The sequence below is a fragment of the Episyrphus balteatus genome, chromosome 1 (assembly GCF_945859705.1).
Source record: "Episyrphus balteatus chromosome 1, idEpiBalt1.1, whole genome shotgun sequence".
Classification (NCBI taxonomy): Eukaryota; Metazoa; Arthropoda; class Insecta; order Diptera; family Syrphidae; genus Episyrphus; species Episyrphus balteatus.
Genome location: NC_079134.1, coordinates 29258445 through 29283941, shown reverse-complemented (window position 1 = coordinate 29283941; position 25497 = coordinate 29258445). Strand labels below are relative to the sequence as shown.

The 25497-nt window shown below is 28.3% G+C and overlaps 2 protein-coding genes across 2 annotated transcripts; one reads left to right on the top strand and one right to left on the bottom strand.

Moving 5' to 3' along the window:
* Positions 1–3609: 3609 nt before the first annotated feature.
* Positions 3610–4727, bottom strand: LOC129911780 (pancreatic triacylglycerol lipase-like). Its single transcript, XM_055989740.1, has 2 exons — positions 4432–4727; positions 3610–4361 (listed from the first exon to the last, which is right to left on the bottom strand). The coding sequence occupies exons 1-2, from the start codon at positions 4725–4727 to the stop codon at positions 3641–3643; spliced, it is 1017 nt and encodes a 338-aa protein (XP_055845715.1). The 3' UTR covers positions 3610–3640.
* A 14641-nt stretch (positions 4728–19368) lies between these two features.
* On the top strand, positions 19369–20333 carry LOC129911704 (phospholipase A1-like; the record flags this gene model as incomplete). The annotated part of the gene is made up of 2 exons (XM_055989616.1): positions 19369–19496; positions 19561–20333. Coding segments are annotated over 2 exons (852 nt in total), but the record flags the coding sequence as incomplete, so codon positions are not given.
* Between the last annotated feature and the right edge of the window lie 5164 nt (positions 20334–25497).

Here is a 25497-nt window from a genome sequence, read left to right as displayed (position 1 = left end):
CTTTAACCTAAAATATTTGTATATACTGTTCGGGTTCTTGGTTTCTGTTATAAATGAAACATGTTTAATTTTCATGAGTGTAACAATTTTTTCCTAGTTTTTGTGGTACTAATTCCGAATTTCATCATTTCTTAAAAGAAAACACCCTTTCACTCAACATAATTTTGTACACTTTATAGATTCTTCATTCTTATACTAACCAAAACTTTTACACCAAGTTTTAAAAAATAATAAAATTTAAGTCAGCTGTTACGATCCCTTCCTCACACACAACTTAACCCATCAAAAAAACACCCTTTCACCAAAAATAATTTTAAGAACTTTATGAATCCTTTGTCCCTGCTTTATCTAAAACCTTCATCCCGAATTTTATCAGTGTAGCATGTTTTTCACATGGGTTTCATTTATATTTTACTTGTGGAAGTCAAAAAACAATCACCTTTGTTTTTAATCGGCAATAACTTTTCTTAGAGCAATCGTATTGACATTATTTTTATGTCATTAGAATCAGCATCAAAAAATACCTTGAAAACATGTGTCATATGATGATATTCGACAAACAATTTTTTTCAGTAGATTTTTGACCTTCACCCCCTCCCTCTTGTCCGCGAAAAAACACCCTTCCACCTAACTTTTTTTTAAAGACTTTTTTTGTACTTGGTTCTTATCCCAAAAGCATACTTTTTGCAAAGTTTCATGCGTGTAACAATTTTTTTTTTTTAATGCCTATTTTACCTGTACTTTAAAAGCCTATTGTTCTTACAATTTAATGATGTTTTTGACAGTAAAAAGTTAAACACAAAAAAATAAAAGTACTTAGCTTTTGAATTATGTATGTAGTTTTATTTTGCAGTTGAGTTTAGAAAAAGTTGGTACACTGGGGTGTATGTGTATTTTTTTCCAACATACATATATACCTATTTTGTTCAGGTTTTTTTTTTCAAATATCTTCGCCGTAAAGCAAAATTGTTCTAAGTCACAAAAACCAAATTTTACAGGGGACGATTTTTAAGTTTGAAATTGGTTTAAAGCGACAATTTTCTGCTCTTTTGCCATTCAAGTTATGTTTTTTTATAAAGTTTGTTCTTTTCTCTTGCATAAAATATACAAGTTTACCTCAATAGTTAGGTGCATACTATTTTTAAATATTTTTTAAAACTAAAAACCTAAAATTGGACATAAAACAATAATAAAAATAAAAAAAAAAATAAAAAGTGGACTTAGAACACAATATGATGGGGCTTTGAACAATCAAGAATAATCGGGCTCATTTTCAAAAGGCTACTTCCCTGTTTTTATTGTTCTATGTTCAATTAAATTATATTATCTGCGGAATGAAATTTTTTTGAAAAAAATTAGTAAAAATGCATCATTATCTCATTTTGGGTAAAAAGTGGATTTAGAACAATTTTGCTTTACGCCGAAGATATGTAGGTAGTACATTATGGAATGTTATAGTAAAATTAATATAGGGTTTTTTCATAAACGTCGGAAATCTGCGTTAGTACAATCGTCTTTCTGCTTTTTATGCATTAATGAACACACCAATTCTGCAGAATGTTTGCAGGTATGCGTAAGTACAATTTTCAGCAGTCACTGAGTGTTCGTAAGCGTCAGAAAAAAAAAATATAAAAAATTAATTAATTAATTAATTAATATAAAAATTAATTAGCAAAAAAATGTTTACTTTTTCAGTTCCCGAAAATATTGTTTTTAATAACACGGAAAATTTGTAAACCGTGTTACATTAGGGTGGCACAAAAAATACAAACTTCTTAAAAAAAAACAAAAAATAATAAAAACAACGAGCGGTTCTCATTTGTAACAAAGTATCAATAGAAAAAATATTTTTAATTAGGGTGTTCAAAAAAGTTTTTTTTTTGCGTTTGAAGAAAAAAAGAGTTTTAGTGCACAGAAAGTTTGTTAAGTGCGTTTTTTTATAGTTATATTAAATTCATGTCAAATTAATTAAATAAAATTTGGTTGAATTCTAAGCGTAAATGTAAAATACCTCGACCATTTTTCTGAGCCCCCTAATGTGAAAATACCTACCCAGTTTTACATTATGTTGCATAAACCATGTTTTACAAACTTTCTATGCAGTGAAAATTAATTTTTTTTTTCAATAATAAAAAAAAAATTTGAACCACCCTAATGGATTTTTTTTTTCGATAATTGGGTCAAAATAATATCCACGTTGAAGTTTTTCGAGTTCCACAATCAACTGTAGAAGATAACATTTCTTAGAGCCACCCTAATATGAAAAAAAATCAATTTAAACTCAAAAAACTACTATTTAGGAATTTTCTTTGACATTAAAATCTAAATTTTTCGAAAAATGTAAAAATAAACACTCTTTGTATTTATATTTATTAACAATAAAAACATCGAATCAAGAGGCAAATAAACTTCTTCGTGAGTTATGTAGCCATAAAATTTTGGCTGCTCAATCTGTCCGATGTTGACGACATAATGACGCTTATGAACAGCAGTACCTATCAGTTGGACTAACTTAGTCCGATCGCAGATCTGACTTTATAAACACGTCTAACGCAGTCGCTTCGTTAAATAAAAATCTAGGGGCGATATTTTTTAGCTTTTTCTTTATTTGTCTTAACAAAAAAGTTATGGCCAAAAAACGCAAAAAAAACATAAAAAAAATTATTTTTTAAAATTTTGGACTTTCGTCACCACTGTAATAATGGACCCATTTTCATAAAATAAACGCCATTCGCTTCGTTAAATAAAAATCTAGGGGCGATAATTTTTAGTTTTTTTTTTTAATTTGTCTTAACAAAAAAGTTATGGCCAAAATAACGCAAAAAAAAACATCACACCCTAGATTTTTATTTAACGAATCGAATGGCGTTTAATTTTTCAAAATCAGACGAGTTTTGCGACTTTGGTGGTTGTCCAAACCTCAGCAGACAAATTGTCTGCAAAGTTCAGGATCATAAAACATTGGTATTCTATTTTTAAGAATAAATTATTGAAATGATAAAAAAACTTCATCTTAAAGACACTTTTGGGGGCTTTTGCTCTAAAAAACAATGGTATTTCTGTAAAAAAAAAAAATAATAACACCGAAGATAATGCAGACAGAAAGTAACGATAGACAAAATTGTGGAACATATTTTTTGCAATTCTTACGCGACTTCTTAAAAGCCAAAAAAAAAAAAAAATTAAAATATTGTTTAGCTTCTGCTTTTTGATTGTGAGATTTAGAGAGATCTAAAAGGTTAATTTCTTCATCAAACCTACAACTCGGTGTTGATAAAAAGCTTATTATTGTAGATACATTGACACATACTTATAATTTATTATTGTAAATTTCTGTTATATTTTGATAGAAGTACTTGTACACTCGGGCGTATACGTACTTTTTTGTATTTTTGGTTTTAACTACAAAAATCGTTTTACTTGTATGGTTAATTTTCTTCCACTATTGTATATTGATTAAAGTGATACCCAAAGCAAGTATACACCTTTTTTATATCACTTCGAATATGTGATATACATGTCAATCTTGTTCTCTTAATTTTAAATCACTTGAAAAGAAAAAAATCATCAAAATAGTTCTTATATTATACTTTAATTCTATAACACAGCCATATACATAGTTTTGAGAAAATTTCAATTGTCAACCCGTACCAAAGAGTGATTTCTTATTAACTGGAACATAATAAGCTCCCTCATTAAATATACTTCCGGGCGACCCCATTCTTGATAAACCTTGATAGGATTCTTTACAATCCTTAGCAACTGCTGCTTCATAGTCACTGCATTTTATAGCGAGAAAATTATTTTCCAATAAAGCTTCTGCATAATATTTGAACGACCGTGAATGTGAACAACTTCCAGCTAAATCTAATAAACATCCAGGTTGAGATTTTCCACCATTTGGATAATATGCAGCCTTGCCAATTGGTTCAAGGAAACCGAGTAGTTTACCGTTGGTCTGAATAGAATCCACAAACATTGCATCAGTGGAACATAATCTTGTATCACAGTTTGAGTAGTCGAAAAGTGGTGCAGCTGGGTCAAGTCCAGTTATGATATTAATTTTTCCTCTATTTACATTTTTGCCAGCATATCCACTAACATGAGCTCCCAGACTATGTCCTACCAAAGTTAGACTCTCAAATGTCATACCGGCTTTTTCATTCAAGAAATCAATAAATGCAGCCACATTTTTGCCAACTGTTGATACAGCACTTTTAGAACTGGCATAATTAAGTGATCCAGCTGCTGAACTCCAATCGACACTTATCACATTAAAGCTTCCAACTTCCATCAGGGCTTCACGGATTTTCAAATTGACATCAGAATTTGCGTTATTTTGCCATCCGTGAATGATAAACCTTTTAACAGAAAAAAACACAAATTCTTTTATAAAATTTTGAAGATCAATCACCCAGAATAGAGTCTCACCTTGTAGGCTTATTTTTGTCGAAACTGGAGCTGGCTAAAGTATCGGTATCATCCAAGTACAATTCTTCAGGAGAAGTAGGATTTGTTTGGGTATACAAGTAATATTCCACCGACACAGTTTTGCGCTCATTAGGTTTGTCATATTCGTTCTCGAACTGCTCGCGAGTCATCCAGAAGAATTTACCATCAACTGTTGGTACAAACCATCCATCTACTTCACTGGTATTCCGAAGTGGTTTTGCTGATATTTCACTCAAAAGAGCGGCAGCTATCAAAAATGTTATGTTTAATTTCATTTCTAACTCGTCTATGTTTTGTTAACTTCAGAAACCGATTAATTTATTCTAAGAATTGGTCATCTTATTTATATAGGCTAAGGCCTATACAACATCTAATCGAAAGGTATTTATGATTAACTTAATTGAGTTTTAATAATTTTTTATCAAAATATTATTTTCAATCGATAACATTTTCACCCACAATTTGTATTATTTTCGAGGTTCTTTAAAAGCATTTATGTAATAAAATGTTTATTTGATCGATAGGAGTTCGGATAAGAATCAATTATGACCAATAATTCAATTGAGTGTAAATATTTTCTATTGTTTTGGAAATTCCATTGTAAACAATCGGAGGTTCTTGGCGGCAATATAAAATTCCCACATAACAAGAAACTTATAATGCAATTTAAGACTTTACACTTCTTATCAGAATATAAACAAAATACCTTGACACTGTCCCAAGACCTTGGACAATTTTAATAGTATTGATAACATTGCAGAAATAGCTTCCAAAATAATTATATGGTGTCATTTTTATAAAAAAAACTGTTCTCTCAATATTTTTGGTAGTTTGGCCAAAAGCTGTTCTCGCAATTGTCTAAAGGAGTTTTTGGAATAATTTTTTTAGCGGCAAAATTAGCTGTACTGTGTACCTGTCACTAACCATTTGAGGACAAGTTTTATTTTCTCACTTTGAGTAAAATTATTCACTCACGTTTTTTAACTACATACATCAATCTTTTGGTATTTAAAACCGTAGATCTTAATGAGAAAATTTTTGTTTGCTTTGAGCTTTCATGTAATCAACTAAACCGATTACAATTATTAATTTGTATAAAAGAACATTAACCTTACTTTAAAATAACTAGTTAAAAATGAAATTTTCAAACGAAAATAGTAAAATTTTGAAATTTTGTATTAAAATGTTTATTAAAACTTATTTAAAATTTTTTTCCAAATAATAATAACTTAGATGTTTATGACATGACACATGAGTAATGTTAACATTAATTTCAAAATGTTTCCGAAATATTTAATTCCAAAAATAAAGCTATAACGATGTTTATTTTTTTTTAACTTTTACATTTGCACCAAAAATACTTAAAAAAAATTTAGTTCGAAAATTCACGTTTTCCTTTCTTTTAAAAACACTATTTGATATAAGCCCACATTTTCTCTTTATCTAAAATAAAGACACAATTTCATCTTTTCTTTCTTGGAAAAAAAAAATACCCTTTCACCCAAGTTGTTTTTACGACTATTTTCATAGATTCTTAAATCTTATAGTAAAAGAAACTTTTTCACAAAGTTTAAATAGTTTAAAAAATGTGTGTGTGAAAACAGCTCTAATGATTTTATTCAACAAATGAAATTTTTTTTTAAGTTTTTACCTATACTCTAGTCAAAGCGTCGGAAAAAAGGACCTAACCTTGTGCACAGAGTCATCACTGTCAGTTTTTATTTCATGGATCGATAGGAGTAAATTTTAAAGGCTTAAACCCAATTTCTCACCACCTGATCATTCTTTTTAGCGGAGGTATTCACAAAAATGTATTTTTGGGATATTTTACTTCTAAGCTAATATCTTTGCTCCAGTTTGTCGTAGACCAAAAAATAAACATACATTCTCTTCCTTATAATATTTTCTATCGTTCTATGTAATTTCATTGTATTAAAGTGAGTTACTACAAAATGGCAGCCAGTTGAAGTAAAATTCTAGTTGTTAAAAAACACACACACTATACTATCGGTACCTTCTATAAAACAGTGTTTCACTTTCTCCTAAACACTATACTAGTTTAATTCGAATGAATTTTTTTAAACAATGGACTTTATAAATTTTTAATATAATTAAAAAAAAGAAATCAAAAAAAATTCTTCTTCGAAAAATCGTTTTTTTATTTCTTTGAGAAAAAAGTTTTATATTTTTCTATATTTTTTTTTTTTAATTTACATTAATTTACAAATAAATGGTTTTAAAGACGTTTTAAAATGTCAGTAATTGTATTCTTATGAATAAATGACACTTAAGTGTTTTATTTAAAACTCCATACATTTATTTTATTAACAAATGGTGTGGCACAGCACCAAAATTGTCGGTACACTAGGGTGTATACGTATTTTTTTATTTGCCGTATGTAGAGTATTTGTTTTTTAAATATTTTTTTAAGGCCATATGAGATTGAAATCTTATAAATACAAAATTAAAAACTGGAATTTAGAATATAAAAAATTGATTCAACTCATAGGGCAGAGAGAAATTCAAATTTAGTATTACATTTCATATTTGAAAAATAGAAAAATTAAATATGTAATATTTCCATTGAATATGTAAAACACAAATAAATTGCACGACTGGGGTCGCACGTACTTGCTCTTATGCTTAAAGTAACTATAATGTTAAAGCTTTTTATTCAAGAAATTTAAAATTCGATATTTTTAAGTAGTATAAAAAAATTAAATCTGTTTTTATAATTAATAAAACTCCGTTTTAAAATATCTTAAAAAAAAAAACAAATATGCCATTTTATTTCTCGTATAAAAAGGTATTTTTAGAAAAAAAATTTTGAAAATTGTAGGAGCCGTTTTTTAAAAAAATAATTTTTTATATATAAAATTTTTTTAACATTTTTCAAAAAAAAAGTTGGTATGCCATTTTGAAGAAATAATTAATTTACACATAAAAACTAAATTTCAAAATTTTTCATTGATCCGTTTTCAAAAAATTGATTTTTCAAAAAAAAATTTTGAAATATTTTTTAAAAAACCAAAAATGCGTTTTTTGAAAATTTTCTAAAATTTTAATATTATCTTTACTTACACACTTTTGTATAAAAATTTTCATTTAAATCGGGTTAATTTTGTACGAGATATTCAGAAACGAAAAAAACCGTTCTATGACAGGTACCGTTAATAACGGTACAAAAAATATTTTTTTTATTTAAAAAGTTGGCCCTTATGTGTAGTATTACACACAAAAATTTTAATCAAAATCGTTAGAGCCGTTTTTGAAAAAAATTAACTTTTCTATTTCCGTTATATGGCAGGTACCGTTAGTTTTGGTCATAAAAAAAAAATTTCAATTTCCCCTCTAGGGAATCACCAAAAACTGCTAACTACCAAGTTTGAAGAAAATCACTTCACTCGTTTAGGCTGCAGCTCCAGATAGAGACAGACGGACAGACAGACAGACAGACAGACAGACAGACAGACAGACAGAATTGCCGGACCCACTTTTTTGGCATTCTCCATCATCGTAATGTCATGTAAAATTGTTATCTCGAGTTCGATTTTTTTTACGAATCCTAAACTTGCCCTTTAGTACCTATATCGCAAGTAAAAAAATTACACGAATGAATTCACAATTCCATGTACATATTTGTCTCAATGCATATGAACAAAGATATAACTGAAGTTAATTAAAAGAGTTCATTGTCATTGATATGCTTTGCTTATGTGCGAATGAAAATCGTCAGTTAATGTTTAGTTTGTGTTTTTTTTTTTCACTCATTAGCTACTGTCAATTACGAATAAAATGTCCAAATAAAAAAAAAAAAATCAGAAAAGTGCTAATTAAAATAAAAAAAACGTTTGACTTTTAATTATAATTTATTTTTAATGCATCTCTTTCTTGAAATGCATATAAATACAATATCTTTAAATTTCTACTAAAGGGGAAGTTTTTCATTCTTGAAAAAAAATGAAACATATCGAGTTGATCAAATGTGAAATTTCTGTTTTGTTCAAGTAAAGCATATCTTATACCAATGTGATTTTAACCGTTCTTGAAAATTAAAATCTTGATTGACGGAAAGTTATAGCTTTGATAAGTATTAACTTATGACTGGGATGACTAGTTTTACTTGCAATATATATATGTAGGTTATGGTGGTCCAAAAAAACTATTTTTTTCGATTTTTGGTCTTGGGGCCACCCGATAAATTTGTTCCACTTATCTATAACATCAACGTTGTGAAATTTTAATTCAGTTTCTTAAGCGGAAGAGGATGCTGCTAACAGTTCAATTTTTAAGTTTTGTACGTTTATGTACCTCATATTGATTTTTTTTAGTTTTCTTGAAAATCAAATATTTTATTTGAGTTTTACTTTTTTTTTCTAAAAAATTTGAACAGTAATTAATAATACTAAAATAATAAGCAAAAAGTGCGAAAAAAAGCAATTTGTAACTTTTTTTTTTTACTTTTTTCCAAAAAATTACAATTATTCAATATCGATCAGCACTCCCTTCTAGGAGCGTGGACCACCTTAATGTAGGTAGTACAGTGAAAGCTCCACTTATGTCCGTTTAAGGGCAACAAATACAACCAGAAATCAAATTGTTATATATAAAGAGATAATATACAAAACAAAAAATGTATGTTCTATCAATTCAATTTTTACTATTTAAAGCCATTTGCTAAAACGAAACTTATATATTAAAGCAGAACATAAAATCTTATCCCCTACTTTTTCCTCAGCGTAAACTGTTTTATGTAGAACTTAAATTCTATCTTCAAAGTTTCGTTTGAGCAAACAGCTCTAAGAACAAAAAATTGTATCATTTATTGTTTTATATTTTTTTAAGTTTTAAAAATTTGAACTCTAAGAGTAAGTGTGTACGATAAAATCGGGCATTTTATTTTGTATTCATTTCATGACTATTTGTTTTAAAAAAAATGAAAAAATGTAAGTATTTATTGATTGCTTTTTATTTAAGCTTCTTATTTTAATGTGCCAGATAGAAATCGGATATCTCTTGCATTAAGCTTATATATAATTATACCTTCCCCAGTTACATTTAACTAACTCTGTGAAAGTTATTGATTATTATTTTTTTCTTCACATAGCTATAATAGTTCATTCAGCAAATCCTTACATTAATATTAAGTTTTAAAATTTAAGTAACTCTAAGAGCTAGTTCGATAGAACCAATCTATTTTGTGAGTTGCGGTGAAATTTTTTTTTTGTATTTTTAAAATATTTTGTTAAATTATGGAAATTTTTGCTTATTGTTTTCTTTTCGTAAGTTTATAAAAATATTAGAAACAAATTTTACATTGTAGCTTTTTGGAACCTGCTAATTTTTTATAATATCTCATATTTAATAAGATTTTTGAACTAGAAAGTATATTCAATTAACTAAAATTATAGTTTATCATAGGAAAAGTAATAATTAACAATTAAATTACCTCCTGTTTTAAAATACATATTTTAAATTTTAAATCATAAATAACAAAAGTAGGTACGTGTATACTTATTTACCTACGTAAGTAAATTAATCAAGATGTCAATATCATAATAAACCATTAAATAAAAGAGACTATAAAACATTTTGTCTTGGCAATTTTTGTTATCTATTGTGCAATGAAAGTTCTTCAAAAAGTGTTCTTAGTCTCTTTAGTTGCTTCTGGTTAGTATACATTTTTGTAACTAATAAATATTTTTGTTAAAAAATTATGTTTTATCCTTTTTTTCTGTTAGCTTCTTCCTTTAATTTATCATATGTTCTGCCAGACACAGATCCCTGGTTTGTGCCAAATTTTATAAATAATACCCTAGTTTGGATAACAAAAGCTCTCGTTAAAGCTGAACTAGAATTGATGGCCTCAGATCCGGCTATGTGAAGTTGGCACCCCCAAATGCAAATTTTTTTTTCAAACCTATATGGTTCGATTGCCCAAGGTTAGCCCAGGATAGCCCAAGATTTTTTTTCGTTAGCCCACCCTTAGTTTTAAAATTATAACGGAATTATTTTTTTTCACCTCAAAAATCACAAAAAAAAACTTTTTTTTATTCTGTGAAAAAATTGTTGGTCTTGCACTGTGGTTCGATTGCCCAACGTTAGCCCAGGATAGCCCAACTTTTTTTTTCTTGATTGCACTGTTTTTTCAGAAGATACAACAAAAAACTTTTTTTCATATCAGAAACCGAAAAAATTTAAATTTTTTTCTCCTGTGAAAAAATCCTTAGTTTAAAACCGTGGTTTGTTTGCCCAAGGTTAGCCCAGGATAGCCCAACTTTTATTTTTGCTATCGTAAGCTTAGTTTAAAAATTATAGAAGAATTAGTTTTTATTCACCACACCAAAAAAAAAAGTACGTATACACCTCAGTGACCCTTTTTTTTTGTTTCAGTGTAAAATTTATCCTTTTTTCATTTTTCCTCAATTAACCATTCTAATTCCAGCTAATTACATCACTTTTTTTCGTTAGCCCACCCTCAGTTTAAAAGTTATAGCAAAAAACTTTTTTCAAAGTACCAACTTCTTAAAAATCAAACATTTTTTTTTTCAGTGTAAAATTTATCCTTTTTTCATTTTTCCTCAATTAACCATTCTAATTCCAACTAATTACATCACTTTTTTTCGTTAGCCCACCCTCAGTTTAAAAGTTATAGCAAAAAACTTTTTTCAAAGTACCAACTTCTTAAAAATCAAACATTTTTTTTTTCAGTGTAAAATTTATCCTTTTTTCATTTTTCCTCAATTAACCATTCTAATTCCAACTAATTACATCACTTTTTTTCGTTAGCCCACCCTCAGTTTAAAAGTTATAGCAAAAAACTTTTTTCAAAGTACCAACTTCTTAAAAATCAAACATTTTTTTTTTCAGTGTAAAATTTATCCTTTTTTCATTTTTCCTCAATTAACCATTCTAATTCCAACTAATTACATCACTTTTTTTCGTTAGCCCACCCTCAGTTTAAAAGTTATAGCAAAAAACTTTTTTCAAAGTACCAACTTCTTAAAAATCAAACATTTTTTTTTTCAGTGTAAAATTTATCCTTTTTTCATTTTTCCTCAATTAACCATTCTAATTCCAACTAATTACATCACTTTTTTTCGTTAGCCCACCCTCAGTTTAAAAGTTATAGCAAAAAACTTTTTTCAAAGTACCAACTTCTTAAAAATCAAACATTTTTTTTTTCAGTGTAAAATTTATCCTTTTTTCATTTTTCCTCAATTAACCATTCTAATTCCAACTAATTACATCACTTTTTTTCGTTAGCCCACCCTCAGTTTAAAAGTTATAGCAAAAAACTTTTTTCAAAGTACCAACTTCTTAAAAATCAAACATTTTTTTTTTCAGTGTAAAATTTATCCTTTTTTCATTTTTCCTCAATTAACCATTCTAATTCCAACTAATTACATCACTTTTTTTCGTTAGCCCAACCTCAGTTTAAAAGTTATAGCAAAAAACTTTTTTCAAAGTACCAACTTCTTAAAAATCAAACATTTTTTTTTTCAGTGTAAAATTTATCCTTTTTTCATTTTTCCTCAATTAACCATTCTAATTCCAACTAATTACATCACTTTTTTTCGTTAGCCCACCCTCAGTTTAAAAGTTATAGCAAAAAACTTTTTTCAAAGTACCAACTTCTTAAAAATCAAACATTTTTTTTTTTCAGTGTAAAATTTATCCTTTTTTCATTTTTCCTCAATTAACCATTCTAATTCCAACTAATTACATCACTTTTTTTCGTTAGCCCACCCTCAGTTTAAAAGTTATAGCAAAAAACTTTTTTCAAAGTACCAACTTCTTAAAAATCAAACATTTTTTTTTTCAGTGTAAAATTTATCCTTTTTTCATTTTTCCTCAATTAACCATTCTAATTCCAACTAATTACATCACTTTTTTTCGTTAGCCCACCCTCAGTTTAAAAGTTATAGCAAAAAACTTTTTTCAAAGTACCAACTTCTTAAAAATCAAACATTTTTTTTTTCAGTGTAAAATTTATCCTTTTTTCATTTTTCCTCAATTAACCATTCTAATTCCAACTAATTACATCACTTTTTTTCGTTAGCCCACCCTCAGTTTAAAAGTTATAGCAAAAAACTTTTTTCAAAGTACCAACTTCTTAAAAATCAAACATTTTTTTTTTCAGTGTAAAATTTATCCTTTTTTCATTTTTCCTCAATTAACCATTCTAATTCCAACTAATTACATCACTTTTTTTCGTTAGCCCACCCTCAGTTTAAAAGTTATAGCAAAAAACTTTTTTCAAAGTACCAACTTCTTAAAAATCAAACATTTTTTTTTTCAGTGTAAAATTTATCCTTTTTTCATTTTTCCTCAATTAACCATTCTAATTCCAACTAATTACATCACTTTTTTTCGTTAGCCCACCCTCAGTTTAAAAGTTATAGCAAAAAACTTTTTTCAAAGTACCAACTTCTTAAAAATCAAACATTTTTTTTTTCAGTGTAAAATTTATCCTTTTTTCATTTTTCCTCAATTAACCATTCTAATTCCAACTAATTACATCACTTTTTTTCGTTAGCCCACCCTCAGTTTAAAAGTTATAGCAAAAAACTTTTTTCAAAGTACCAACTTCTTAAAAATCAAACATTTTTTTTTTTCAGTGTAAAATTTATCCTTTTTTCATTTTTCCTCAATTAACCATTCTAATTCCAACTAATTACATCACTTTTTTTCGTTAGCCCACCCTCAGTTTAAAAGTTATAGCAAAAAACTTTTTTCAAAGTACCAACTTCTTAAAAATCAAACATTTTTTTTTTCAGTGTAAAATTTATCCTTTTTTCATTTTTCCTCAATTAACCATTCTAATTCCAACTAATTACATCACTTTTTTTCGTTAGCCCACCCTCAGTTTAAAAGTTATAGCAAAAAACTTTTTTCAAAGTACCAACTTCTTAAAAATCAAACATTTTTTTTTTCAGTGTAAAATTTATCCTTTTTTCATTTTTCCTCAATTAACCATTCTAATTCCAACTAATTACATCACTTTTTTTCGTTAGCCCACCCTCAGTTTAAAAGTTATAGCAAAAAACTTTTTTCAAAGTACCAACTTCTTAAAAATCAAACATTTTTTTTTTCAGTGTAAAATTTATCCTTTTTTCATTTTTCCTCAATTAACCATTCTAATTCCAACTAATTACATCACTTTTTTTCGTTAGCCCACCCTCAGTTTAAAAGTTATAGCAAAAAACTTTTTTCAAAGTACCAACTTCTTAAAAATCAAACATTTTTTTTTTCAGTGTAAAATTTATCCTTTTTTCATTTTTCCTCAATTAACCATTCTAATTCCAACTAATTACATCACTTTTTTTCGTTAGCCCACCCTCAGTTTAAAAGTTATAGCAAAAAACTTTTTTCAAAGTACCAACTTCTTAAAAATCAAACATTTTTTTTTTCAGTGTAAAATTTATCCTTTTTTCATTTTTCCTCAATTAACCATTCTAATTCCAACTAATTACATCACTTTTTTTCGTTAGCCCACCCTCAGTTTAAAAGTTATAGCAAAAAACTTTTTTCAAAGTACCAACTTCTTAAAAATCAAACATTTTTTTTTTCAGTGTAAAATTTATCCTTTTTTCATTTTTCCTCAATTAACCATTCTAATTCCAACTAATTACATCACTTTTTTTCGTTAGCCCACCCTCAGTTTAAAAGTTATAGCAAAAAACTTTTTTCAAAGTACCAACTTCTTAAAAATCAAACATTTTTTTTTTCAGTGTAAAATTTATCCTTTTTTCATTTTTCCTCAATTAACCATTCTAATTCCAACTAATTACATCACTTTTTTTCGTTAGCCCACCCTCAGTTTAAAAGTTATAGCAAAAAACTTTTTTCAAAGTACCAACTTCTTAAAAATCAAACATTTTTTTTTTCAGTGTAAAATTTATCCTTTTTTCATTTTTCCTCAATTAACCATTCTAATTCCAACTAATTACATCACTTTTTTTCGTTAGCCCAACCTCAGTTTAAAAGTTATAGCAAAAAACTTTTTTCAAAGTACCAACTTCTTAAAAATCAAACATTTTTTTTTTCAGTGTAAAATTTATCCTTTTTTCATTTTTCCTCAATTAACCATTCTAATTCCAACTAATTACATCACTTTTTTTCGTTAGCCCACCCTCAGTTTAAAAGTTATAGCAAAAAACTTTTTTCAAAGTACCAACTTCTTAAAAATCAAACATTTTTTTTTTTCAGTGTAAAATTTATCCTTTTTTCATTTTTCCTCAATTAACCATTCTAATTCCAACTAATTACATCACTTTTTTTCGTTAGCCCACCCTCAGTTTAAAAGTTATAGCAAAAAACTTTTTTCAAAGTACCAACTTCTTAAAAATCAAACATTTTTTTTTTCAGTGTAAAATTTATCCTTTTTTCATTTTTCCTCAATTAACCATTCTAATTCCAACTAATTACATCACTTTTTTTCGTTAGCCCACCCTCAGTTTAAAAGTTATAGCAAAAAACTTTTTTCAAAGTACCAACTTCTTAAAAATCAAACATTTTTTTTTTCAGTGTAAAATTTATCCTTTTTTCATTTTTCCTCAATTAACCATTCTAATTCCAACTAATTACATCACTTTTTTTCGTTAGCCCACCCTCAGTTTAAAAGTTATAGCAAAAAACTTTTTTCAAAGTACCAACTTCTTAAAAATCAAACATTTTTTTTTTCAGTGTAAAATTTATCCTTTTTTCATTTTTCCTCAATTAACCATTCTAATTCCAACTAATTACATCACTTTTTTTCGTTAGCCCACCCTCAGTTTAAAAGTTATAGCAAAAAACTTTTTTCAAAGTACCAACTTCTTAAAAATCAAACATTTTTTTTTTCAGTGTAAAATTTATCCTTTTTTCATTTTTCCTCAATTAACCATTCTAATTCCAACTAATTACATCACTTTTTTTCGTTAGCCCACCCTCAGTTTAAAAGTTATAGCAAAAAACTTTTTTCAAAGTACCAACTTCTTAAAAATCAAACATTTTTTTTTTCAGTGTAAAATTTATCCTTTTTTCATTTTTCCTCAATTAACCATTCTAATTCCAACTAATTACATCACTTTTTTTCGTTAGCCCACCCTCAGTTTAAAAGTTATAGCAAAAAACTTTTTTCAAAGTACCAACTTCTTAAAAATCAAACATTTTTTTTTTTCAGTGTAAAATTTATCCTTTTTTCATTTTTCCTCAATTAACCATTCTAATTCCAACTAATTACATCACTTTTTTTCGTTAGCCCACCCTCAGTTTAAAAGTTATAGCAAAAAACTTTTTTCAAAGTACCAACTTCTTAAAAATCAAACATTTTTTTTTTCAGTGTAAAATTTATCCTTTTTTCATTTTTCCTCAATTAACCATTCTAATTCCAACTAATTACATCACTTTTTTTCGTTAGCCCACCCTCAGTTTAAAAGTTATAGCAAAAAACTTTTTTCAAAGTACCAACTTCTTAAAAATCAAACATTTTTTTTTTCAGTGTAAAATTTATCCTTTTTTCATTTTTCCTCAATTAACCATTCTAATTCCAACTAATTACATCACTTTTTTTCGTTAGCCCACCCTCAGTTTAAAAGTTATAGCAAAAAACTTTTTTCAAAGTACCAACTTCTTAAAAATCAAACATTTTTTTTTTCAGTGTAAAATTTATCCTTTTTTCATTTTTCCTCAATTAACCATTCTAATTCCAACTAATTACATCACTTTTTTTCGTTAGCCCACCCTCAGTTTAAAAGTTATAGCAAAAAACTTTTTTCAAAGTACCAACTTCTTAAAAATCAAACATTTTTTTTTTCAGTGTAAAATTTATCCTTTTTTCATTTTTCCTCAATTAACCATTCTAATTCCAACTAATTACATCACTTTTTTTCGTTAGCCCACCCTCAGTTTAAAAGTTATAGCAAAAAACTTTTTTCAAAGTACCAACTTCTTAAAAATCAAACATTTTTTTTTTCAGTGTAAAATTTATCCTTTTTTCATTTTTCCTCAATTAACCATTCTAATTCCAACTAATTACATCACTTTTTTTCGTTAGCCCACCCTCAGTTTAAAAGTTATAGCAAAAAACTTTTTTCAAAGTACCAACTTCTTAAAAATCAAACATTTTTTTTTTCAGTGTAAAATTTATCCTTTTTTCATTTTTCCTCAATTAACCATTCTAATTCCAACTAATTACATCACTTTTTTTCGTTAGCCCACCCTCAGTTTAAAAGTTATAGCAAAAAACTTTTTTCAAAGTACCAACTTCTTAAAAATCAAACATTTTTTTTTCAGTGTAAAATTTATCCTTTTTTCATTTTTCCTCAATTAACCATTCTAATTCCAACTAATTACATCACTTTTTTTCGTTAGCCCACCCTCAGTTTAAAAGTTATAGCAAAAAACTTTTTTCAAAGTACCAACTTCTTAAAAATCAAACATTTTTTTTTTCAGTGTAAAATTTATCCTTTTTTCATTTTTCCTCAATTAACCATTCTAATTCCAACTAATTACATCACTTTTTTTCGTTAGCCCACCCTCAGTTTAAAAGTTATAGCAAAAAACTTTTTTCAAAGTACCAACTTCTTAAAAATCAAACATTTTTTTTAATTAGTTGGAATTAGAATGGTTAATTGAGGAAAAATGAAAAAAGGATAAATTTTACACTGAAAAAAAAAATGTTTGATTTTTAAGAAGTTGGTACTTTGAAAAAAGTTTTTTGCTATAACTTTTAAACTGAGGGTGGGCTAACGAAAAAAAGTGATGTAATTAGTTGGAATTAGAATGGTTAATTGAGGAAAAATGAAAAAAGGATAAATTTTACACTGAAAAAAAAAATGTTTGATTTTTAAGAAGTTGGTACTTTGAAAAAAGTTTTTTGCTATAACTTTTAAACTGAGGGTGGGCTAACGAAAAAAAGTGATGTAATTAGTTGGAATTAGAATGGTTAATTGAGGAAAAATGAAAAAAGGATAAATTTTACACTGAAAAAAAAAATGTTTGATTTTTAAGAAGTTGGTACTTTGAAAAAAGTTTTTTGCTATAACTTTTAAACTGAGGGTGGGCTAACGAAAAAAAGTGATGTAATTAGTTGGAATTAGAATGGTTAATTGAGGAAAAATGAAAAAAGGATAAATTTTACACTGAAAAAAAAAATGTTTGATTTTTAAGAAGTTGGTACTTTGAAAAAAGTTTTTTGCTATAACTTTTAAACTGAGGGTGGGCTAACGAAAAAAAGTGATGTAATTAGTTGGAATTAGAATGGTTAATTGAGGAAAAATGAAAAAAGGATAAATTTTACACTGAAAAAAAAAATGTTTGATTTTTAAGAAGTTGGTACTTTGAAAAAAGTTTTTTGCTATAACTTTTAAACTGAGGGTGGGCTAACGAAAAAAAGTGATGTAATTAGTTGGAATTAGAATGGTTAATTGAGGAAAAATGAAAAAAGGATAAATTTTACACTGAAAAAAAAAATGTTTGATTTTTAAGAAGTTGGTACTTTGAAAAAAGTTTTTTGCTATAACTTTTAAACTGAGGGTGGGCTAACGAAAAAAAGTGATGTAATTAGTTGGAATTAGAATGGTTAATTGAGGAAAAATGAAAAAAGGATAAATTTTACACTGAAAAAAAAAATGTTTGATTTTTAAGAAGTTGGTACTTTGAAAAAAGTTTTTTGCTATAACTTTTAAACTGAGGGTGGGCTAACGAAAAAAAGTGATGTAATTAGTTGGAATTAGAATGGTTAATTGAGGAAAAATGAAAAAAGGATAAATTTTACACTGAAAAAAAAAATGTTTGATTTTTAAGAAGTTGGTACTTTGAAAAAAGTTTTTTGCTATAACTTTTAAACTGAGGGTGGGCTAACGAAAAAAAGTGATGTAATTAGTTGGAATTAGAATGGTTAATTGAGGAAAAATGAAAAAAGGATAAATTTTACACTGAAAAAAAAAAATGTTTGATTTTTAAGAAGTTGGTACTTTGAAAAAAGTTTTTTGCTATAACTTTTAAACTGAGGGTGGGCTAACGAAAAAAAGTGATGTAATTAGTTGGAATTAGAATGGTTAATTGAGGAAAAATGAAAAAAGGATAAATTTTACACTGAAAAAAAAAATGTTTGATTTTTAAGAAGTTGGTACTTTGAAAAAAGTTTTTTGCTATAACTTTTAAACTGAGGGTGGGCTAACGAAAAAAAGTGATGTAATTAGTTGGAATTAGAATGGTTAATTGAGGAAAAATGAAAAAAGGATAAATTTTACACTGAAAAAAAAAATGTTTGATTTTTAAGAAGTTGGTACTTTGAAAAAAGTTTTTTGCTATAACTTTTAAACTGAGGGTGGGCTAACGAAAAAAAGTGATGTAATTAGCTGGAATTAGAATGGTTAATTGAGGAAAATGAAAAAAGGATAAATTTTACACTGAAAAAAAAAAAAAGGGTCACTGAGGTGTATACGTACTTTTTTTTTTGGTGTGGTGAATAAAAACTAATTCTTCTATAATTTTTAAACTAAGCTTACGATAGCAAAAATAAAAGTTGGGCTATCCTGGGCTAACCTTGGGCAAACAAACCACGGTTTTAAACTAAGGATTTTTTCACAGGAGAAAAAAATTTAAATTTTTTCGGTTTCTGATATGAAAAAAAGTTTTTTGTTGTATCTTCTGAAAAAACAGTGCAATCAAGAAAAAAAAAGTTGGGCTATCCTGGGCTAACGTTGGGCAATCGAACCACAGTGCAAGACCAACAATTTTTTCACAGAATAAAAAAAAGTTTTTTTTTGTGATTTTTGAGGTGAAAAAAAATAATTCCGTTATAATTTTAAAACTAAGGGTGGGCTAACGAAAAAAAATCTTGGGCTATCCTGGGCTAACCTTGGGCAATCGAACCATATAGGTTTGAAAAAAAAATTTGCATTTGGGGGTGCCAACTTCACATAGCCCTCAGATCCTTACCTGGTCGAGTACTATCTATACACACCAGTCAATCCAACAAATGCTCAAAAACTAAGACAGGACGATCCCTCATCCATAGAACGTTCCAATTTTAATGCATCCATTCCCACTAGGTAAGTCATTGAAGGAACTTAAAAAGTGGTATCTTTTGAACTTTCTCATTTTTTCTTTTAACAGGATCATTCTTCACGGATTCAGGTCATCAGCTGACGCACCTGTGTGCTCCTTAGTTCGAGATGCTATTTTCAAAATCGGACGTCGAAATATAATTTGTATTGATTGGTCGAAAATTGCCGAAAAAACATATCCAACTGCACGTTTTGTTGCTCCCAGTGTTGGCGAAGACCTGTCAATGTTTATAAATTTTCTTTCAGAATATACTTCGCTGTCAATTAAGGATGTAAGCATTTTCGGTCATAGTTTGGGAGCTCATGTTGCTGGAATTGCTGCAAAACATTTAAAACAACAAAATAAAACTCTTCAACTCATAGTTGGATGTGATCCTGCCTTCCCGTTATTCGATTATAATGACTGTTCGTCAAGGCTTTGTCACACAGATGCTAAGTTTGTTGAGACAATTCAAACTAGTGGCGGACGTTTGGGTTTTCTAAGACCCATTGGAGCTGGAGTTTATTATCCAAATGGTGGAGTTCGTCAACCGGGATGTGGTTTGGATCCTATAGGATCTTGCTCTCATTCGAGGTCTTATATGTATTTGGCTGAAGCAATTGAAAAAAATGATTTTCCTACAATCGAATGTAAGGGTGGTTATTTGAGTGCTGTACGCAAACAATGTGGAAATAAGTATAGCTCGGTGAAAATGGCATCACCTGAAAATATTGGAACTAAGGGAGTTTTTTACGTTCCTGTTAATGCTAAACCACCTTATGGAAAAGGATAGTTTGTAGATATGTAAATTATTGCAATTTAATGATATTAAAGTGTTCGAAGTAATTTTACGTTAGTTTAAGTTGTTGTTTTGAGAATGTTTGCTTCTTTATACTGACTTAAAATTACAAAACTAAAAAACTAAATTGAAATTTGTTGTATAACATTTTAATTAATTTTTCTATTACATAAACTTTAACATATTACCTACAATTATTTTTTTTTTCTATTCAAACAACAGACGAGCTAGTTTTAAAAATATATTGCACACGATGTGGGGTTTAATCCACCATTATCAAATGTACCTCTTTTAAAGTCATATGTGCCCAAAATGACTTTTTTAGAAAACATTATTTTTTTGGATTTACTGTTATTAATATTGAATAGTCAATAAATCATACACAAAACAAAACATTGGAATACATTCACAGTTTTCGAAAATACAGACTTTTAAAAGCAAAATGTCAAATGTACTCTCTTCTCCCCTACTCCCCTATAAATAGAGTTGACATCGGCCTTAGACTTAAGGTCAGTGATGATACTTCTTGTTGTGTGTGATTAATCTTTTTCTTGGAAAAACCATGAAACATTTAATAAAGTATTATATTAAATTTTGTCTTATCAATTTCAGATGGAATTCTCCAATTTGATTCCTTTACCAAATGTTCTTATTCTACAAGAAGATTACGATAGCCTCTTTAAAGACAATGTTTTTCAATCTTTTTAATATGCGCCTGCTTTAGAAAGAAATGTTTCCATATCCACTTCAGGTAGGGTGACCACTGCAGTAACGCTTTACTCATCGAACTAAAATTAAAAAAAAAAAAAATTAAAAAAAATTTGAGTTTAAGAAGTATTTTTTCAAAAACTGAACCATATTTTAAAATCTGTTTTTCAGAACTTGAATAAAAATTAACTTAAAAAATTTAATTAGGGTAACTTCGGGCATTATGGCGCACCGGGCATTATGGCGCACCTCTCAACTACCATACTTCCAATACTCGCATTTAAATAAAACCAATGCAGAAACTTTGGCCTTCGTCGAACACTAGCCTTGTGACGATCGCAGGTCAGTGCTATTATTTTTGTGCCAAACAAAAAAGGAAACAAAAAAAATATACCGGTTCTGGGTTCCAATATAATATCGCTTTGTTTTTGTTTGTGTGTATCTCGGTAAGTATACAGTGCACGTTTTTGTTGTAAATAGTGAAACGCAGAGTACAGTTTTGGTTTGGTTATATCACTTGTTATATTTTAACTGAAGTAAGAATTGTGTTTAGTTTTTGGATTTTTGTGAATATGTGCATATTTTGCAATATGGCGCAGATGTAATAAGGGCATTATGGCGCTATATTATACCCGACTGCGCCATAATGCCCTTAGATAAAACTAATTTCAAAAGTAATTCTGCACTTTTTTAAATTTGGAAATAACTTCAATTTAACGTTAATTTTATGAAACTTATTTACAACTATATTTCAGAAATGCTGAATATACGTAAAAAAAGTAAAGGGTTCCGAAGTAAATGGGGTTCGCCATATTGCCCGTACATAGGGCAATATGGTTTTTTTTGGACTGTTTTTAATTTAATTTATTTTTTGTTAAAAAGCTTGAATTTTTATTCTTAAATAATTTATTTATGTTACGTTTTTATGAAATTTAATTAAAAAAAAAGATTGAAGTAAAAATTGTAGTCCGTAGTAAAGTTAATTGAGTTTGTGCTTAGGTATGCCATAATGCCCTAATTTACCCTATATTTACAACAGCAAAGCTTGATAGTGTAAAATTAAAAAAAAAAATTAAAGTTAAAAAAAAAAAAATTTAAAAGAAAGTTAAAATTTTGAGTTAAAAAATTTTCTTTTAAAAAAAACTTTTCACGAAAACAACATTATTTGAAATGATAATTAAATAATAAGTTTGTGGCTTTAAAAAAGATATAATATCAGATTGTAGATGTTACCGTTGTTTTTAAATATTTTTTTTTTTAAATAAAAGTTTTTTTCGGCAGTCTCTGAAGTAAAAAATTGCTTTCTGCTATTTCGAATTTAGAAACTAAATACCATCAGGAACACACTTGCAAAATGGCAGCCATTTCCGAGTCAGTAAATTTCAAAAAAAATTACGATTTTGCGCCCTTCTGCCACCCCTTTTCCATCCACTTAGCTTTCTGCCATTTTGGAATTGCCATTTAACACCTTCTTCAAAAATTTCTGCCACTTTGCACCCATTTCCGAAAAAGTTTTTTTCAAAAAAAAAAAAAAAAATGCAAGTTTGACTCCGCCACCCACGCATATATCATCCAGTCTGCTTTCTACCAATTTTGCATTTGCATTTCAAAACGGAAGAAAATTTTTGTTAATGCTTAATAAATTTGGAACTTATTAACGGTACGTTTTTGAATGAATATCTTATATATAAAAATGAGTTCGTTTAGTGTGTGTGGCCGATAAACTCGAGTTTGGCTGGTCCGATTTTGGTAATTTTTTTTTTGTTTGAAAGGTATTAATATGTAGATGGTTTGTATCAAAAAAAAATAATACCTTTTCTCGCATCTTTACATAGCTGTCAATATGTACGAGTAAAAAACCACTCTCGCTTTTTAAAAATTTTAACTAAGCTTAATTTGTAAAGCTTTCAAAATAATTAAAAAAGTCTGATTTTGAGTGAAACAAATAATTATTCGTCTTGTGATATTAAATCCACATATGGACTTCACAAATCAAATGTATATCTCTGATTTTCATTGAGGACAAATAAGTAAAGCATTGGCACATCAATCAGAGTTATGGTTTGTATCTACATATTATATACATATATTTCTCCTGTGCGTTTGTTTGTGACCCTACTCCTAAACGACTAGACAGATTTTTCTGAAATTTTGTGTGAAATATATGTGAAAAGGTCCATCCGAAACAGGTTTTGTTTTATAATTGGACCCGGTAGGTGGCGCTGCTGTCAAGTTATAGGCAAATTCCAAATTTGAGGTCGAATAACTGAACAGATTTTTGTGAAATTTTGTTTATTTGATAAGGTCTATCCGTTACAGGTTTTGTTTTATAATTTGATCCAATAGGTGGAGCTGTTTTCAAGTTATAAGCAAATTCCATAGGTGGGGTCTAATGACTGGACAGATTTTTGTGAAATTTTGTGTTATGACAAGGTTCATTCTAGACAAGTTTTGTTTCATGATTGGACCCAGTAGTTGGCACTGTTGTCAAGTTTTAGGAAAATTGCATATTTTGATTTTTGTGAAACTTTTTGTGTCTGATATAATTTATTCGAAACATGTTTTGTTTCATAAATTGGACCCGGTAGCGTAGGTGGCGCTTTTGCCGAAGAAGTTATAGACAAATTTCATATTTGGAGTCCGAACGGCTGTATAGACTTTTATGAATTTTTTTGCGTTTGATAGGGTTCATTCGAGACAGGCTTTGTTTTATAGTTCGACCCAGGGGCGTACGTTGAGTTGTCGGGGCCCCGGGGCAAGACTACATTTTTGTGACTGGCTACCAATTCAATATTTTATCTTATCTTTTTGCTTCGATACTTTTATAACCAGTTGCCTTCTCTACATTGTCTCCTTGCGGGGCCCTGGCGTGTTGGGGGCCCCGGGGGCACCACCCCCCGTGGACCTGGTACGTGGCGCTGCTGTCAAGTTATGACCAAATGCAATATTTGGGGTTCAAAGAGCTGATATTCAAGGCTAATAAAAACAAACACGATTTAACTCTTTAAAATGTAATTTCCTCAATTAAAATTGTTTACCACTAAGCTACATATATCTCACAGTTGAAAATTGGTATGATAAACTGAAACTTAAAATTTGTTTAAGTTGTTTCAACTACCAATTTATTAATACAATTTCCGCATTAATTTAAAATAATTTAATCTTCTTAAGAAAATATTTTAATATTTAGACGTATGTATAGAATTAAGACGGAATCTTTTCATTTTAAGTCGGTTTCTTTACAATTTACAAAAAAAGATTGCTACTTTTTGAATTTCCTAAATAGCCAAAAAATATCATGATACAGTCAAATAAGGTGAAAAAAGGAGTAAACCTCGGAATGAATGCTAATAGAAATTTTTTTTGTTCAATACCTTCGGTTTGGCATTATATAACATACCTCAAAAGTATGTCTCATGTCCGCAAGTCGCGATTTTCAAGGTCAAAGCGTGAAATGGAGATTTGTTTGCTTTTTTAATACTTTATACAATTTTATGTTTGTGTTCCATATATCAAGTTGTGGCCCGATTTTTTTGTATTGGAAAAGGTTAACACATTACAAAGCCAAAAATTGAAAATAAATACAAGAAAAATGCGGAACGAAGTCCGCCGGGTCAGCTAGTATTATATATTTTAATCTTTATTCAACATTTTATGACGTTAACAAAGTTGGGGGTGGATTTGAAGAAGTGTGTTGGGAAACTTTTGAACATATTTTAAACTTTCCGCTCAGTTTGTCTTTGTATTCTATATTTTAAATTTTGAGTTTATTTTAGATAAGTTTTGTTACTTTTTGTTTTTGTTTTTTAATTTCAGTTAACAAATTTAGGAGACTTTTTTTCAAAAGTTTTTTTTTTTTTTTTTAATCTGCGCGCACTAAAAGAGTTTTGGTTACCCTTACCTAATATATACAAATTATTTTAAATTATACAAAACTAAAAAATTCAATGTTAAATTCTTTATTAATTTTATGATAACAGAAAAAAGAACAAAAATTGTATTTTTATTTAGGCCCCTGTAGAACCAATCGACACCAGAGTAGCCATCTTCGACATGTTTTATATAACTTCAGAGCATTTTTTTCCTGCATACCGAGGACCTGGACACCTATAACGATCCAAATAACGGGCTCTTCTGCTCTCCATTCTTCTGCAAATTTTCCGGCACTCTATTTCGGATTCAATCTCAAGTAAATAAACTGGGTCATTTTCAACTGGGTCAAGCTCTTCATCTGAGACTTGACTTGTTGCCATTGGAACAAGGCTGTCCTTATCATCTTGCGTGCCAGTAATTGCAACAACACCTCCTTGTGGGTGCGCAACTGCAGAATTGATACCAAGGATTGCTACAAAAATTAATATTATTTTCATTTTGAAATTATGATTTGTGATTATTTGTTGTTGAAAAGAGAATAAAACTTTAAAAAAAAAGAAAGAACAAATTTATCAAACTTTTTCACTTATTTAGCTTTTGAGTGCTTGAGATGAGTTTCAGAACGT